This window comes from Schistocerca serialis, chromosome 12, assembly GCF_023864345.2.
Source record: "Schistocerca serialis cubense isolate TAMUIC-IGC-003099 chromosome 12, iqSchSeri2.2, whole genome shotgun sequence".
NCBI classification, from domain to species: Eukaryota; Metazoa; Arthropoda; class Insecta; order Orthoptera; family Acrididae; genus Schistocerca; species Schistocerca serialis.
Genome location: NC_064649.1, coordinates 121413648 through 121431419, shown reverse-complemented (window position 1 = coordinate 121431419; position 17772 = coordinate 121413648). Strand labels below are relative to the sequence as shown.

The 17772-nt window shown below is 44.3% G+C and overlaps 1 protein-coding gene across 1 annotated transcript in view; it reads left to right on the top strand.

Annotated features, from left to right (window-relative positions):
- LOC126428177 (ubiquitin carboxyl-terminal hydrolase 29-like) overlaps positions 1–17772 on the top strand; it is a 415671-nt gene that overhangs the window by 363958 nt on the left and 33941 nt on the right. The window contains exons 9-10 of the mRNA XM_050090091.1: positions 2510–2683; positions 4647–4692. Of these exons, the coding sequence (XP_049946048.1) occupies positions 2510–2683; positions 4647–4692 (220 nt within the window). The remainder of the gene's footprint in view (positions 1–2509; positions 2684–4646; positions 4693–17772) is intronic.

The window sequence follows — 17772 nt, the reverse complement described above, 5'->3', positions numbered from 1 at the left end:
ATTACTTTTGTTGCAATGGCACATAACACACAAAACATCACTTCACAATACAAAACATACTTGAAAACATCTTCCTCACAGTCACTGTTAAAGTTCACATTTTATAAGCTGACTACAATATGCGTCTTTCCAACATGACGTCCAAGACTTGACTTTTTCAAGGTACGACTCTAGCATCTAACTAATAATCGCTTACGCGCCCAAAAATCAGAGTTACAAGTATGTCAAAGATCATAGTGACAAAAGAAAGAATACACATAAGAATAATATCATTGCAATATAAACATACCCATGTATCGCAAATGAAATCAAATCTGAATGTTGTCTCAGAAATATGTTAACTACTTCTACAGAAACACAGTAGAATATTGCTGGTATCGAGAGGTTGAGTTGAGGTGCCATAATGGTTGCGTAATTCGAGTACCATTACAAGTGGGAACAGGGAAGGGAATAGGTGGGCGAAGGACAGGGACTAATAGAGAATGAGGCCAGGGGGTTATGGAAGTGTAGGATATACTGCAGGGAGACTTCCCACCTACACAGTTGAGAAAAGCTGACGTTGGCAGAAAGGAACTAGACAGCACAGGCTGTGAAGCTGTCATTGAAGAATGTTATGTTGGGCAGCATAACTGAGTGCTCCAGTTGTCTGTCGGCCTGTGTGTCGGTGGCCAATCGTGCAGACAGACAGCTTAGCAGCTGTCGTGCTCAAGTAGAATGCAGTACAGTGGCTGCAGCTTAGTTTGTAAAACGTGTGACTGCTTTCACAAGTTGTCATGCCTTTGATGGGATAGGTGATTCTTGTGACCAGACTGGATTAGGTGGTGGTGGGAGGATAGGTGGGACAGGTCTCGCATCTAGGTCTGTTGCAGGGATACGAAACATAAGGCAAGCGGTTGGGAGCAGGGGTGGAGTAGGGACGGTCAAGGATATTGCATAGGTTCACTGGGCAGTGGTATACTCCCTACCAATGCTCCACTAAATCCAAAGCTGAAACAATTCCACAGCACTGTTGTTAACCTGTCCACCAAAATCCTCCAACTGCAGAAGTTTCACTCCTATCCAAATGCCTCACCTTCATCCCTACACCCAAATTTTAACTACATTCTACTTCTAGATCTGCATCATCATGGTACACCATAAATCACACTTAAGTGCCTGGCAGAAGGTTCATTGAACCACCTTCGTGATAAATCTTGTATTATTCCAATCTCAAACAGCAGCTCTGATTTCTTTTATTTTGATGAACTTTTCTCCCTATGTGGGCCAGCATTAATGAAATATTTTTGTATTTGGAGGAGAAAGTTGGTGATTGAAATTTCATGAGAGGATTCCACCGTATCAAAAAGTGCCTTTGTTTTAATTATGTCCACCCCAAATCCTACAGCATGTCCGTGACACTCTCTCCCCTATTTCATGATAATACAAAACATGCCACTCTTCTTTGAGCCTTCTCAATTTACTCTGTTAATCCTATCTGGTAAGAATCCCACACAGTGCAGCAGTGCTCCAAAAGAGGACAGACAAGCGTAGTGCTTACAGTCTCATTAGCGGTTCTGTTGCATCTTCTAAGTGTTCTGCCAATAAAATGCAGTCTTTGGCTTGTCTCCACCACAACATTATCTGTGTGTTCTTTCCAATTTATTTTGTTTGTAATTGTATTTTCTAGGTATTTACTTGAATTTAAAACCTTTACATCTTACTAATGTATTGTGGAGCTGAAGTGTCATGGATTCCTTTTAGTACTCATGTGGACGACCTCATACTTTTCATTATTTAGGTTCTGTTGCCAGTTTTCACAAAATTTTTTCTTAATTGTTTTGCAATTTGTTTTGATCTTCTGATCACTTTACTAGAACCAAAACGCTGCGCCCGTGAAACTGACAACATGTGCACATAACAGCGTGCCTTTTCCTGCACAATGGGTTATTGCCGCCTCAGTTCTAAAATAAAATGATGATTTAATGTCATCACCTTTCCTCATCTACAAGAGCATGGGTGTGACCTATAATTTCCCCTTAAATGATGTGTCACACCTCAAATGCAATTGAACGGTCATTAAACTTACAGTATCTGTGAAACAAAGGTCAAGGTTAGACGGAATTACATGTTTAAATCCACGATAATTCTCATTCATTGCTCCACTCTACGATTTCATAGGCAACTTGCAAATGGTCGCCAAATAAGGTTACGCAGTAGTAGGACACCGAATTCTGTCAGTAAAATGTCAGTTCAAATCCCTGTCCATCGTCCAGATTTAGGTTCTCCAAAGTTTCCTTAAACCTCACAAGGCAAGTGTCAGGATGGTACCTTTAAAAAGGACACCGTGGATTTCCTTTCCTATCTTGCCCAACTTTGAGCTCGTGCACCATTTCTAATGAGCTCGGTGCTAATGGGACGATGAATCCTAATTTTCCTTCCTGCTTTCTTACATAAGGTCTGTATCTAGTGCTTGAGCTTGCTTGTATCTGCACACGATTAATATCTAATGTTTCTTCCTATCATATTTTAGGTACTTAATAATAAATTTGAAGAGGTATTCTGTGAAGGACGGAGAGGTGATACGTGATGAAACTCCAGTCAGACATACCAGCACACTCTCTCTGGGAAAATATTCAGTTCCTAACAGCATGATTTCTAAGAGTGCAGTTCCTAACAGTGAGACTAATTGCTCGAAGGCTACGAGGTAAGTATCACCAGGCTTTTAGACTGTCATTTAATATGTAACAAACTGTTCAGTTAGACCTGCAGGAAGCAAATTTTATATTAACCTACAGAGATTAAGAATCCTTTATAGTTTTTTTGTCTAGCCATTGATGTGTTGTTGCAGTAGCTTTACAGACGTTTAAAAAATGATGGTGCAACATTTTTTGTGACTTTGTGAGTACTGGCTGCTTGGCAAATCTTTCCGGAAAGGTACGTAGAGGCTGCTATGGATTTGGTACAGATAGGTGGTGCAGCTTGTTCAGTTTGACACAGAGCTAGCAATGAAGAGAGCCAAAGAGAGATTTTGAAATGGAGGTGATGTTAACACAGAAGAAATAGAAACATAAAGGATTACTGACAATATTATTCTGTCAAGGGGTGGAAGATTAGTTGAACAGAATGCATAGTGTTATGAAAAAGGATAGTGTTATGAAAAGAGATTACATAAAGGTGAAACTAGGATAATAGAGTGTAGTCTAATTAAGTTAGGTGACAGTGGGACAGTTAGATTAAGAAATGCAATGCTGAAATGTAGAAGATGAGTTTTGCTATTTGCGCAAGAAAATGACTGAGAGTTGCCATAGTGCAGAGGGCACAAAATTACCAGAGTAGTGACAGCAAGAAAAGTTTCTCTGAAAAAGAGAGATGTATTAACAAGGAACATAAATTTTAATGTTAAGAATGCTTTCCTTAAGGTGTTTATATGGAGTATAGCCTGATATGGAAGTGAAACTTGGACACTAAACTGTTGGGATCAGAAGAGAATTGAAGTTACACATGTGGTGTTACAGCAGAATGCTAACAGTTAGACATGTAGAAGAGCACTGAATTGAATTGGTGATGAAAGAGGTCCATGGTGCATTTTTACCAAAAGCAAGGATGGGTCAGTGGGCCACATTCTGAGGCATGGCAGCAAAGTTAATTTGTATGACATGATTGTATGAATGCATCATGTCGGTTCCTTCTGATGTGTCCAAAAGAACAGGCGTCATGCAAAGCCCATGGCTGTGATACATGTTATGTAAATTTACATAATATGTGTCACAGGTGCGGATTTTGTGTGGTGTCTGTTTTTTTGAGTATGTCCGAAAGAATAGTCACCACACGTTCATATAATTGATTTGTCTCAATGGGCAGTGAATCCACAATCTTGAGTGTGGACGCATAATATCATTTGATCTCCAACAGGAATCCAAAGTAGTGAGCATGGAGGACACGGAGAGGGATTACGGATAGGTGGCACTAACTGGGAATATGGGTCAGCCGGGGAGTATGCCGAGATAGTCTGTGCATTTGTGATAAACACTGTGTCCGAATGGTGCAGTGGTTAATGTAACCGACTAGCAAGCAGGAGATTTTCACTCATCACCGCCGATTCTGCAGAAAGCCCCGATGCGGCTTATATCATCAGTTCCTTCCCTTTCCATTCTTTTCCGCTTAAATGATGTGTCCCACCTTCAGTGTACATAATAAGTTAATTTGGTAATTCAGGGAACTATGGGGGTGTTAAAATTGTAGAGGGAAACAAAAAACAAAAACTTGAATGCAGTAAGCAGGCCCAAATATACATGTGTTGCAGTAGTAATGCATGGATGAAGCAACTTCCACAGGATAGACTAGCATTAAGAACTGCACTAAATAGTCTTGAAAGTATAGTCTGCTATACACAGCAGTGTATAGTGTTTTCAATTGCCCCTATAGCACTCATCTATCTTATTCATCCTATTGTAATGTATGTCACCTTGATTAATGAGTCAATCTATTGCTCAGAATGTTCTGTACAAAAAGAGTGGACAAGCTTTTCTCATACTATTGTTTGTATTCTACCAAAAATGTTCTGTTAAGATATTAGATGTTATTTTTTATGTTTGTTTATGATACTAGGAACAAAAGTAAATGCAGTATAATGATGACACTGAATTGCTGAATAATTCATGTTGCAGAAGTGAAGCAGTTGCCAGTCCTCCAAAACTTAACATCGGTAGAAAGGTGAGGAATATTTAAAAATATCACTTTTAGTTCAGTTAATCGTATGTTAATTTGAAGAAAGGAGTTGAAACCTCCTGGCAGATTAAAACTTCGTGCCGGATCGAGACTTGAACTCGAGATGTTTTGCCTTTTGCGGGCAAGTGCTCTACTGACTGAGCTACCCAAGAATGAAACACCCCTAGGCTGTGGCAAAGCCATGTCTCTGCAGTATTCTTTCTTCCAGGTATGCTGGTCTTGCAAGTTTCACAGGAGAGATTCTGTGAGGTTTGGAAGGTAGGAGTCTAGGCGCTGGTCGAAGTAAAGCTGTAAGGACGGCTCGTGAGTCGTGCTTGGGTAGCTCAGTCGATAGAGCACTTGCACGTAAAAGACAAAGGTCCCGTGTTTGAGTCTCGGTCTGACACACAGTTTTAATCTGCCAGCGAGTTTTACCATCAGTGCACACTTCAGTGTAGAGTGAAAGTTTCGTTCAAGAAAGGAGTTGATAAAACAACTTGTGTCACCAAATTGTGGTCTCCCCCTCAATCATATCCCTCACCATCTTTATTTCTTTGTTTCACCATCTCCTTCCATATCTTCCATTCTCCTCTGCCTCACCTCTCCATTTCATCCATAACACCTTCTCTTCTCCAGCTCCTCTGCCCTTCCATCTTCTCTGCCAGTCCTCTTCCCCTAACCCTCCTCTTCCCCTGGCCCTCCACTTCCTCTGCTCCTCCACTTCCTCTGCCCCTCCACTTCCTCTGCCCCTCCACTTCCTCTGCCCCTCCACTTCCTCTGCCCCTCCACTTCCTCTGCTCCTCCACTTCCTCTGCCCCTCCACTTCCTCTGCCCCTCCACTTCCTCTGCCCCTCCACTTCCTCTGCCCCTCCACTTCCTCTGCCCCTCCACTTCCTCTGCTCCTCCACTTCCTCTGCTCCTCCACTTCCTCTGCCCCTCCACTTCCTCTGCCCCTCCACTTCCTCTGCCCCTCCACTTCCTCTGCCCCTCCACTTCCCTGCCCCTCCACTTCCTCTGCCCCTCCACTTCCCCTGCCCCTCCTCTTCCTCTGCCCCTCCTCCTCCTCTGCCCCTCCTCTTCCTCTGCCCCTCTACTTCCCCTGCCCCTCCTCTTCCTCTGCCCCTCTACTTCCCCTGCCCCTCCTCTTCCTCTGCCCCTCCACTTCCCCTGCCCCTCCTCTTCCTCTGCCCCTCCTCTTTCCCTGGCCCTCCACTTTCCCTGGCCCTCCACTTCCTCTGCCCCTCCACTTCCCCTGCCCCTCCTCTTTCCCTTCCCCACCTATCCCCCTCCCACTTCCTCTGCCCCTCCACTTCCCTCTGCCCCTCCACTTCCCTCTGCCCCTCCACTTCCCTCTGCCCCTCCACTTCCCTCTGCCCCTCCACCTCCCTCTGCCCCTCCACTTCCCTCTGTCCCTGCACCTTCTTGCCTCCTCCACCAACCTGCCCAGTTTACCTCCCACCCCATCCATCTTCTCCCACCAGTGTCACATCCCCACACACCATCCACCCTTGGCCACCATTCTTCCCCAGAACCAACTCCTCCCTGCCCCCCATCCATCACTACCTACCACCTCTCCCCACACACCAACCCCCCTCGAACCACCAAACACTCCCTGCTCACCACCTCTCCCCACACACCAACCCCTCCCCATTAACCAACCCACCCGCCCACCTCCCCTCCATCCATAAACGCTATCTGTGATGATCTCCTCTCCCTCTACTTTCTCTCCCCACCACGCCCCCTCCCCCGAGCTCCACCTCCCGTCCCCTCCCCTTCCTGACATTTTCACTCCTCTCCACTTCCCCTCCCTGCCATCGTCCCTCCCTGCCCGCCACCTCTCACAACTTCTCTCCACCAACCTCTCCACCCTATCCTCTTCCCCTCCCCATAGACATCGCCTCCTGACCCATGTCCCCTCCCAGACCACCACCCCTCTCGGCCCACCACACCTCCCCTCCTTTCGAACCACATTTACGACCACTGCCCAGTGTGATATTAAATTCCACCTAGTGGCATTTCAGGTACAAAAAGTGTATGAGTGGATCAAAGAAGAATGGGAATCATTCCAGTAACAAATGGGACAATTCAGTGCCATACGTGAGTTTGTCCTAAAGCAGATTATTATAGTGCTGTGCCTGGAAGCTAACATCTGGGAGATTGGAAAGCTGGTTGGATATTTGTGTACCACTGTGTGAGCATCTACAAAAAGTAGTTCGAGAATGGTGAAGCCACGAGTAGGCAACACAGTGTCAGACATCCACACCTCATCACAGAATGCCGAGTTGGGAGACCCACCTATCCTGTAGAGCAGGGTAGGCAGTGATCTATGGCTTATCTGGCAACAGAGTACAGAGCTGATGCTGGCACGATTGTTTCGGATTGCACCATTCAGCACACATTATTGAGAGTGGGGTCTTTCTGCAGATGATCCCTCTGTTTTCCCAAGTTGACCCTGTGACATCACCATTTATGACTGCAGTTGGCAAGGGATCATCAAGGTTGGATGGTGGATCAGTGGAAAGGTATCACTCAGTCAGATCAACTGCATTTCTTGTTACACAAGACTAGTGGTTGCATCCCGATACACTGCCATCCGAGGTGAGCGAACAGCTACTCGGAACCTGCTCTGCACCTCTGGCATGGGCCAATGCTAGCAGTATTATGCTGTGCGAGACGTTAGTCTCAGTTTCTGTGGGAACTGTGGTAATAATTGAAGACACCGTGACATCATCGACTATGTGAATATTATTGCAGACTACCTGTGTCATTTACACTTGATGTCTTACTCGATGATGAGGCTTCTTCAAGCATGATAACTGCCTGTGTCACAAGGCCAGAATAATGCTACAGTGGTTTGAGAAGAATGATAGTGAACTGATGTTGATGTATCAGGTACAAAACAGAATACAAGGTATGATCAATAAGTAATAGGAATTTTTTTTAATTTTGCGTGCTTTATACATCTGAATTTCAAACATATTTTTTTTTTTTTCCTTTCTTTGTACACATCTTCGTGATGTACGTCTGCATTTTCAGCTGTTTTGAATATTTAGTTTATTGTTGACAGTTGAGAAGATTACATGTGTTTTCAAGTGCTCAGCCAGTTTTTTGTTTTCAAAAAATGGATCAAAGAATTTGCATTAAATTTTGCTCGAAAAATGGAATACAGTACAGCATCGCATCTGAAATGTTGACTGTAGCTTTTTGTGAATCTATAATGAATAACACAAGCATTTATGAGTGGTATAAACATTTCAAAGAGGGCTGAGAAGTCGTTGAAGATGGCTATCGCCCAAAAAACCCTAGCACATCAATTACTGATGATAATTCTGCAAAAACCATGAATCACCATCATGGAGGTTGCTGATAATGTTGGCATATCCTTTGGCTCATACTAAGCAATGTTTTGGGCATGAAATGTATAACAGCAAAACTTGTTCCAAAATTGTTGAATTTCAAACTAAAAGGACATCATGTGGACATTGTTCAGAAATTGCTGAATAAAGTCAACAGTGATCCAGAACTTCTAGAGAATGTTACAACAGGTGACGAAACATGGGATATCATAACTGAGGCACAATTGTCCCAATAGAAACTGCCCGAAGAGCCAAGACTGAAAAAGTTTCAAATTTTAAATCACATGTGAAAGTTCTACTCACTGTTTTCTTCATTTAATAAGGGATGGCTTGTCATGAGTTCCTGCCTAATGGTTGTATGTCAATAAGAAATACTTCCCAGAGGTTAATCGCCGTTTGCATGGAGCAGTCTGAAGAAAATTACCAGAACTGCAGCAAAACCACTCATTGAAATTGCATCATGATAATACTCCTGCTCACACCTCAATAATTGTTCACGATTTTTTGGCTAAATACAAAACCGTTATATTTCCTCAGCCACCCGTATTCACTAGACATGGCCCCCTGTGACTTCCTTCTATTCCCGAGCCTGAAGAGAATGGTGAAACGATGTCATTTTGCCAAGATTGGTGAGATAAAAACCGAATAACTGAAGGAGCTGAACATCATTATGAAAAATGAGTTCCAGAGATGCTTCCAAGATTGGAAAAAGCACTGGCACAACTGTATTATAGCTGAGGGGGGGATTACGTTGAAAGGAACAAAGTTGATGTTGGTGAATAAATAAGGAGTCTTTATGAAAAACAAAAATTGCCATTATTTTTCAGTCAAACCTCATATATCTGGGACAGTTTTGGGTGCCAGCACTGTGGTGACAGATTTATGGCCTGTAGTTTACAGGAATTCCCTGACCTATGCATAGGCATCTGGTGTCATGTACCTCCTGAAACCTAATGAGGACTTGTCAAATCTGGGCATAATTGCTGCTTGTGTTTCAAAGATGGATCAACAAGATATTATGCTGTTGGTCATATTGTTTTTACGTATCAGTATACATTGGCTGTTGTGCATTGTCTAGCACTAATTGAATGCACATTACATTGGTGGCTCAATGTAGATGCGCTAGGACTTCAATATCTAGTCAGTATTAGGGCTTTTAACTGTCACTGTACTGTGGTTCAGAGCCCACATTAATTGGTTGGGTAAGTAAATTCAGAGGAAGACAACTGTATACGGGCTCCAACAGGACCATGCCTAGTAACACATTGTGGTATTCAAAACAGTCTCTGTGATGATGGCTGCCTTTCTTTATTGGAGTGAACTGCACTGGGATGACAAAAGTTTTGGAATACCAATATGCACATGGCAGTAGTATTGCATATATGGGATATAAAAGAACACTGCATCGGAGGAGCTGTCATTTGTACTCAGGTGACTCATGTGAAAAGGTTTCTGACATGGTTATGTCCACAGCTCATGGTATAGTGGCTAGTGTTGCCACCTCTAGATCACGGAGTCCCGGGTTCAATTTTCAGCCGTGTCGGGGATTTTTTCCACCCGGGGACAGGGTTTTTGTGTTGTCCTCATCATCTCATCATTATTCGGGAAATGGCGAGATTGGAACTGTCAAGATTGGGAACTTGTACAGGCACTGATGACCTCAATGTCGAGCGCCCCACAAACCGACATCATCATCTGATATGATTATGGCTGCGATATGAGAATTAACAGACTTTGAACACGGAATGGTAGTTTGAGCTAGACACATGGGCCATTCCATTTGAGAAACAGATAGGGAAGTCAATATTCTACAATCCACAGTGTCAAGAGTGTGTGGAGAATACTAAATTTCATGCATAACCTCTCACGAGGGGACAACGCAGTGGCCTACGGCCTCCACTTACTGACTGAGAGCAGCAGAGTTTGTGTAGTGTTTTCAGAGAAGCAACACTGCTTGAAATAACCACAGAAATTAATGTTGGATGTAATAGTAACGTATCTGTTAGAACAGTCTGCCAAAATTCGGTGTTAACGAGTTATGGCAGCAGATAATTGGCACAAGTACGCTTGCCAACAGCACAGCATCGCCTGCAATACCTCTCCTCAGCTCGTGACCTTATCGGTTAGATGCTAGTTGACTGGATACTGTACCCTGGTGAAATGAGGATACTGTACCCTGGTGATATGATTTGAGATTTCAGTTGGTAAGAGCTGATGCTAGGGCTAGAGTGTGGACAAAAGTTGTCAACAACGCGCTGTGTGAGCTGATGGTGGCTCTGTAATAGTGTGGGCTGTGTTTACATGGAATGGACTGGTTCCTTGGTCCAACTGAACCAATTATATACTTTACATACACTACTGGCCATTAAAATTGCTACACCAAGAAGAAATGCAGATGATAAACAGGTATTCATTGGACAAATATATTGTACTAGAACTGACATGTGATTACATCTTCACGCAGCTTGGGTGCATAGGTCCTGAGAAATCAGTTCCCAGAATAACCAACTCTGGCCTTAATAACGGCCTTGATACACCTGGGCATTGAGTCAAACAGAGCTTGGATGGCGTGTACAGGTACAGCTGCCCATGCAGCTTCAACACGATACCACAGTTCATCAAGAGTAGTGACTGGCATATTGTGATGAGCCAGTTGCTCGGCCACCATTGACCAGACGTTTTCAGTTGGTGAGAGATCTGGAGAATGTGCTGGCCAGGGCAGCAGTCGAACATTTTCTGTATCCAGAAAGGCCTGTACAGGACCTGCAACATGCGGTCCTGCATTATCCTGCTGAAATGTAGGGTTTCGCAGGAATCGAATAAAGGGTAGAGCCACAGGTTGTAACACATCTGATGTAACGTCCACAGTTCAAAGTGCCGTCAATGCGAACAAGAGGTGACCAAGATACGTAACCAATGGAACCCCATACCATCACGCTGGGTGATGCGCCAGTATGGTGATGACTAATACATGCTTCCAGTGTGTGCTCACCGCGATGTCGCCAAACGCAGATGCGACCATGATGATGCTGTAAACAGAACCTGGATTCATCCGAAAAAATGACGTTTTGCCATTCATGCACCCAGGTTTGTCATTGAGTACACCATCACAGGTGCTCCTGTCTGTGATGCAGTGTCAAGGGTAACCGCAGCCACGGTCTCCGAGCTGATAGTCAATGCTGCTGCAAAAGTGATCTAACTGTTCGTGCAGCTGGTTGTTGTCTTGCAAACGTCCCCATCTGTTGACTCAGGGATCGAGATGTGGCTGCACGATCCATTACAGCCTTGCAGATAAGATGCCTGTCATCTCGACTGCTACTGATACGAGGCCGTTGGGATCCAGCACGGCGTTCCGTATTACTCTCCTGAACCCACCGATTCCATATTCTGCTAACAGTCATTAGATGTCGACCAACGCGAGCAGCAATGTCACGATACGATAAACCGCAATCGCGATAGGCTACAATCCGACCTTTATCAAAGTCAGAAACGTGATGGTATGCGTTTCTCCTCCTTACATGAGGCATCACAACAACATTTCACCAGGAAACGCTGGTCAACTGCTGTTTGTGTATGAGAAATCGGTTGGAAGCTTTCCTCATGTCAGCACGTTGTAGGTGTCGCCACCGGCGTCAACCTTGTGTGAATGCTCTGAAAAGCTAATCATTTGCATATCACAGCATCATCTTCCTGTCGGTTAAATTTCGTGTCTGTAGCAAGTCATCTTTGTGGTGTAGCAATTTTAATGGCCAGTAGTGTAGTTATATTCGGCCACTTGGAGACCACTTCCACCCATCCATGTACTTCATGTTCCTAAACAACAATAAGTTTTTATGGATGACATTGCACAATAACACCAGGCCACAACTGTTTGTGATTGGATTGAAGAACATTCGGGACAATTTGAGCAAATGATTTGGCCACCCAGTTCGCCCGACATGAATCCCACTGAGTATTTATGGGACGTAATTGAGATGTCTGTTCATGCACAAAATCCTGCGCCAGCAACACTTTTGCAATTATGGGCAGCTGTAAAGGCAGCGTGGCTCAATATTTCTGCAGTGGACTTTGAGTGACTCGTTGAATCCATCCTACATCAGGTTTCTACACTGTGACAGATCTGACACGATATTAAAAGGTATGCCTTTATTTTTTTCACTGTAGTGCATGTGCTATGACAGTCAAACAAAACTGATTATTTTCTTTAATTGAGTTACTGTTTATTTACAAAAAAAAATGCAATTATTTTATCATTCTTTAATCAAGCATGTTGAGGCTCTTGACATTGCGACTCACGTCTTCTTGCAGTTGCTGTCCGTCGGGTTTAACAGGAGGGACATTTTGAAAGTAACTTTCATCATGGTTTTTGAAAGAGAAGAGGGTGAATCAGGTGACGCAAACAAAAGGCATGCAAATCCACACCTTTTTCCAGTTCAACGATGATGATGATGGTGATGATGATGATGAAGTCTCATACTCCGAGGAGCGTAGGGGACGATGCAGGAGACCCCCGCCGTACTAGGCAAGGTCCTAGTGGAGGTGGTTTACCATTGCCTTCCTCCGACTGTAATGGGGATGAATGATGATGGTGAAGACAACACCCAGTCATCTCGAGGCAGGAAAAATCCCTGACCCCGCCGGGAATCGAACCCGGGGTTCTGTGCGCGGGAAGTGAGAATGCTACTGCAACACCGCGAGCTGCGGACACCTGTTCGACAGGGAAGGGGAATCAGCAGAGGAGGAATGATGCAAGCACAGAGTTCCAAAGAAGAGAGAGCAGCAGCAGAGTGACGTGCCTGGGGTTATTTGATTACACATCACGATCGCGGACTGTGTGGTCACCAGTGGAAGTGTTTGCTATCATCTGATATGAAAGAGCACGCAGGAATGGTATGTCTATCATCCGTAAATGCCTGCAGCTTGTGTATGGTGAAGAGCTCATGTCTCATTAGACAGTTGGTCCCTGGTGCTACATTTTCAGAAAAGGAAGGCAAAGTATAGAAGATGAAGTTGTAAGTGGCGTCCGTGTACATCCACAAATGAAAACAACATTGCTAGAGTACAGGACACTGTGTCAGTGGACAGATGCATAACAGTGTCAGACACGGCGTCCACACTGATTATGGAGTGCTCTGGCCCAACCCGTGCACCGCAATGTGTTGGATTACCAAAAAGTGTCTGCGAGATGGGTGCTGAGGAACCTGACCCCCGATCACAAGAGTGCAAGAACTGGAATCGGCATTTATCACTCCGTGTGGTACAAGTGAGAGGGAAATGATTTTCTGTTCAGAATCAGCACAAGTGATGAGACATAGGTGCACCAGTTAACACCAGAGTCCAAGGCCAGCTCAACGATGTAGAAGCATCCCAGTTCGCCAGTGAGGGAAAAATTCAGTGTCACCCTCCTAGGGAAAGGTTATGGCCACTGTGTTCTGGGCACAAAAAGTGTGGTTCTCCTGATTTTCTCCAGCGAGGGACCACCAGTGCGGCATACCACTACGATAACCTGCCAAACTCGGGTCCGGCATTCGACGAAAGAGATCAGGACTCTCGAGTGAAGGTGTTGTACTCTGGACAACAATACAAAACCGTGGACGGTGAGACTCTCACAGGATTGGACGGTGAGACTCTCACAGGATCAGATTCGTCGCTTTGGGTGGGAAAGATTGTATCACCCAGCCTACAGCTCCAATCGTTTGTTCCCTGCTTTGGAAGCCACACTCTCGAGATGTCAGGTGCAAACCGAGGCTAAGGTGGAGCAGGGTGTGTGACAATTCCTTGCACTGCAGGGTAACAAGTTTTACCACAATGTTTTCTTCATACTGTTTGCACGCTACAACAGATGCCTCAGTGTCAGTGGCAACTATGTTGGAAAAGTAGTTCAAAGTGTATAGTTCATGATGCCATGGTTTTTATTTATTTATTTTTAAGGGGGGCAATGAAGTGTCCATGTGGGAAAACAATGGTGAAACTTCATTCATTTTGGACAGTCCGTCATACAATGTGACATGCAGCACTGAGCTGACATGCATCAAGAGAGAGAAAAGATACTATGTTGTTGGAGTTCCTCTAACTTAATAATAAACAAAGAAAGAAACATATTTCTGAGGGTATATTGAAATTTGATTTTCATAAATATGTTGAAATATTAAAACACTAATATACTGACTGAAATTGAATGTTAGACCACAAATATCTTGACTTCGTATTGATGTTGGTGGTGGATGTCATTAATATAACATAGAATCACATATTCAGACTTACCATGAGGAGCCTCTAATCACCTGGGCAGAAACAGAGACAGTCTTAAAATCCATGCCTAAAGGAAAATCTCCCAGTGCAGATGAAATGAACGTGGGCACGATAAATACAACGAGCGTCCAGGGCCTACAGTGGCCGCACAAGACAGTGCATTACGAAAGGAAGACTAGATGATGTGACAGAGTGTAGCAAGGATGTTATAAGTCCTCTGTTTAAGAAGCCCACTAATTATAGACAAAATTCTAGAGGAGATCATAGAGCGAAGACTGGGAATGATGGTGTAACCTCAGCTTGAAAAGGAACAGTATGGCTTCAGAAGTAACAGTGGACCTAATTTTTAGTACTACATGCTGGTGGAAAAATACTGAGAGAAAGGCGTGAACTTGTTAATTGTGTTTCTATAAGGAGCCACAAAAAGTTTCAGATTTAGGGTGGTGTTGCAGCGTATATGCAATGCAGCATAACTCCAACCTGCATATGTAAGCAATGGACCTGCACGGCATTCGTGCCACTCTGAGATAGATGCAGTAAATATGGAAATGTGAACTGTGGCAATGTTATTACCAAATTTGGCATAACAAGACCAATGTATTGTTATTCTTTTCTTGGCTGCCAATGGACCAACACTGGTAGATATCCATCAGAGAATGAAGAATATGTATGGAGCAGCAAATCTGTCAGAGACTGCCGTTGTGATATGAAAACAGTGACAAGGGGTGCTAGTGCTTCATATCGAGAATCCCCATATCCAGAATGTTGTAACGCAGAAGTTGTGCCAACTCAAATGGGAGTCACTCGACTATCTGCCCTGTAATCCTGATCTCCCCCCGTGCAATTATCATGCCTTTGGTCCTTTAAAAAGGGCCTCGAAAGGTTAACAATTCCTATTTGATGAGGAGGTGCCACAGGCTGTTATGGACTTCTTCACGCAGCAGGACACAGCATTTTACCAAATGGGTCTCTTCAACTTGGTGCTTCCATCGGTGCAATGATTGCCTTGAATGCTTACAGTGATTTTGCCTGGTTGGCATATCAATTCTGGACTGTATGGCCATCGAATGTGTCGAATCCTGCCTACTCGTTGAATGTGGTGTGTCTAGGAAACCTGCCTTCTCATATTGCTCGACAACATTGAAACAAATCGTATTAACGGGTTTTATTATGAAATGGACAGTGACAATACTTCACTTTTACAATAACACAGAAGTGACGCAAGCAAAAGGCGATGTGCAAATAAACAATGTTCTTCTGGATATGCAATTCCTGTCGCTGATCTTGAAGTGCTTAATTTTGATGCTGCCGTAAAAGTGGACTGCGACCAGTCGCCATGGCGCTTGTGTCCTCTTCGCCATCGCATTGTCAAAGGGCACTGCAATCGTATTGTCATCCTGGAGAGGGGTCAGTTAGCGTGCAGTTGGCTGACGTCTTCTTCACAGCCCTCTCTGCTGTCTCATTTCCGACTGGTGTGCTGGTGCTTGACTTCGTGCCATAAGAGAACGGAAAATTTTTGGATGTGCTTTATAGATCTAAAACAGGAAAATGATAGTGTTGCAAAAGAGATGAAATGGAAGTGCCTGAGGGAAAGAAATATACCTAAAGAACTTGCAAGCAAAATCCTGATGCTGTACAAGGAATGCCCTAACTGTGTACAAGTTGGAGACAGGCAATCTTCACAGTTTCAGATCAAGAATGTAGCTTAGCGAGGCAGTGAACTGTCCTGACTACTGTTCAACTCTGTTACTGATTCTATACACATCAGAAAAGGTTTTGCATCACCCCGGTTCACAGAACTCCTGAAGATAGACATTGACTGTGGATATTGTATCACAGACACAGTCCCTTTGACTGCTCAGAGATGTCACTAAACTCGCCCAAAGGTATAAACAACCATGCATGAGCAGCACCTATTAGACGGAGGGGGTCCAATGGCTGATCAGTTCCAGTCATTCCACCAGGAAGGAGGTACGCGCCTCATGTTGTCTGTAGTTCAACCGTGCCTAGATGGACAATACTGCAGTTTCATTGCATTCACATTGTTGCTTTGTGCCAGGAAGCCTCTCAACAAGGGAAGTGTCCAGATGTCTCTGAGTGAACCAAAGCAATGTTGTTCAGACATGGAGGAGATACAGAGAGATGGCAACTGTCGATGACATGCCTCACTCGGGCTGCCCGAGGACTACTACTGCAGTGGATGACCGCTACCTATGGATTATGGCTGGGAGGAACCCTGACAGCAACGCCACCAAGTTGAATAATGCTTTTCGTGCAGCCACAGGACATCATGTTACGACTCAAATTGTGCGCAATAGGCTGTGTGATGTGCAACTTCAATCCCAATGCCATGGCAAGGTCCATCTTTGCAACCACGACACCATACAGTGCAGTGCAGATGGGCTCAACAACAAGCCAAATGGACCACTCAGGATTGACATCACATTCTCTTCACCGATGAGTGTTGCATATGCCTTCACCTTCAACCAGACAATCGTCGGAGATGTGTTTGGAGGCAACCTGGTCGGGCTGAATGCCTTAGACACACTGTCCAGCGAGTGCAGCAAGGTGGAGGTTCCTTGCTGTTTTGGGGTGGCATTATCTGGGGCCGACGTACGCCGCTGGTGGTCATGGTAGGCGCCGTAATGTCTGTACGATACGTGAATACCATCCTCTGACCGATAGTGCAATCATATCAGCAGTATATTGGCCAGGCATTCGTCCTCATGGATGACAAGTTGCACCCCCATCGTGCACATCTTGTGAATGACTGCCTTCAAGATAACAACATCGCTCGACTAGAGTGGCTAGCATGTGCTTCAGACATGAACCCTATCGAACATGCCTGGGGTAGATTGAAAATGGCTGTTTATGGATGACATGACCCACTAACCACTCTGAGGGATTTACACTGAATCGCCGTTGAGGAGTGGCACAATCTGGACCAACAGTGCCTTGATAAACTTGTGGATAGTAAGCTACGATGAATACAGGCATGCATCAGTTGAAGATGACATGCTACTGGATATTAGAGGTACCACTGTGTACAGCAATCTGGACCACCACCTCTTAAGCTCTCGATGTGTATGTTGATCTCTGTTCCAATTTTCTGTACAGGTTACGTAACTCCTGGAAATGAGGTGATGCTACACTTTTTCTGATGTGTGTATAATAAAGAACATAATGGAAGATTTTGGTTATCTTATTGCAGTTGCCATTGATAATGATGTCATGATCTGTGGTGAAATAGAAGAGGTAGTTTGCACCAAACTCATTGTGTGGAAATACTGGTTCCAGGAATACAACCTCCATATCAGTGAGACCAAGACAATGGTGATGGCAGTCAACGCAGATGGGCATACTGTAAGCGTGACTCTACGAGTCCACTAGCTAGAGTCTGAGTACAGTTTTCAGTACCTCGAAAGTATAATCTAGAGGGATAATTTGTGTTTACAAAGATCATTATCGACAGAGTCTG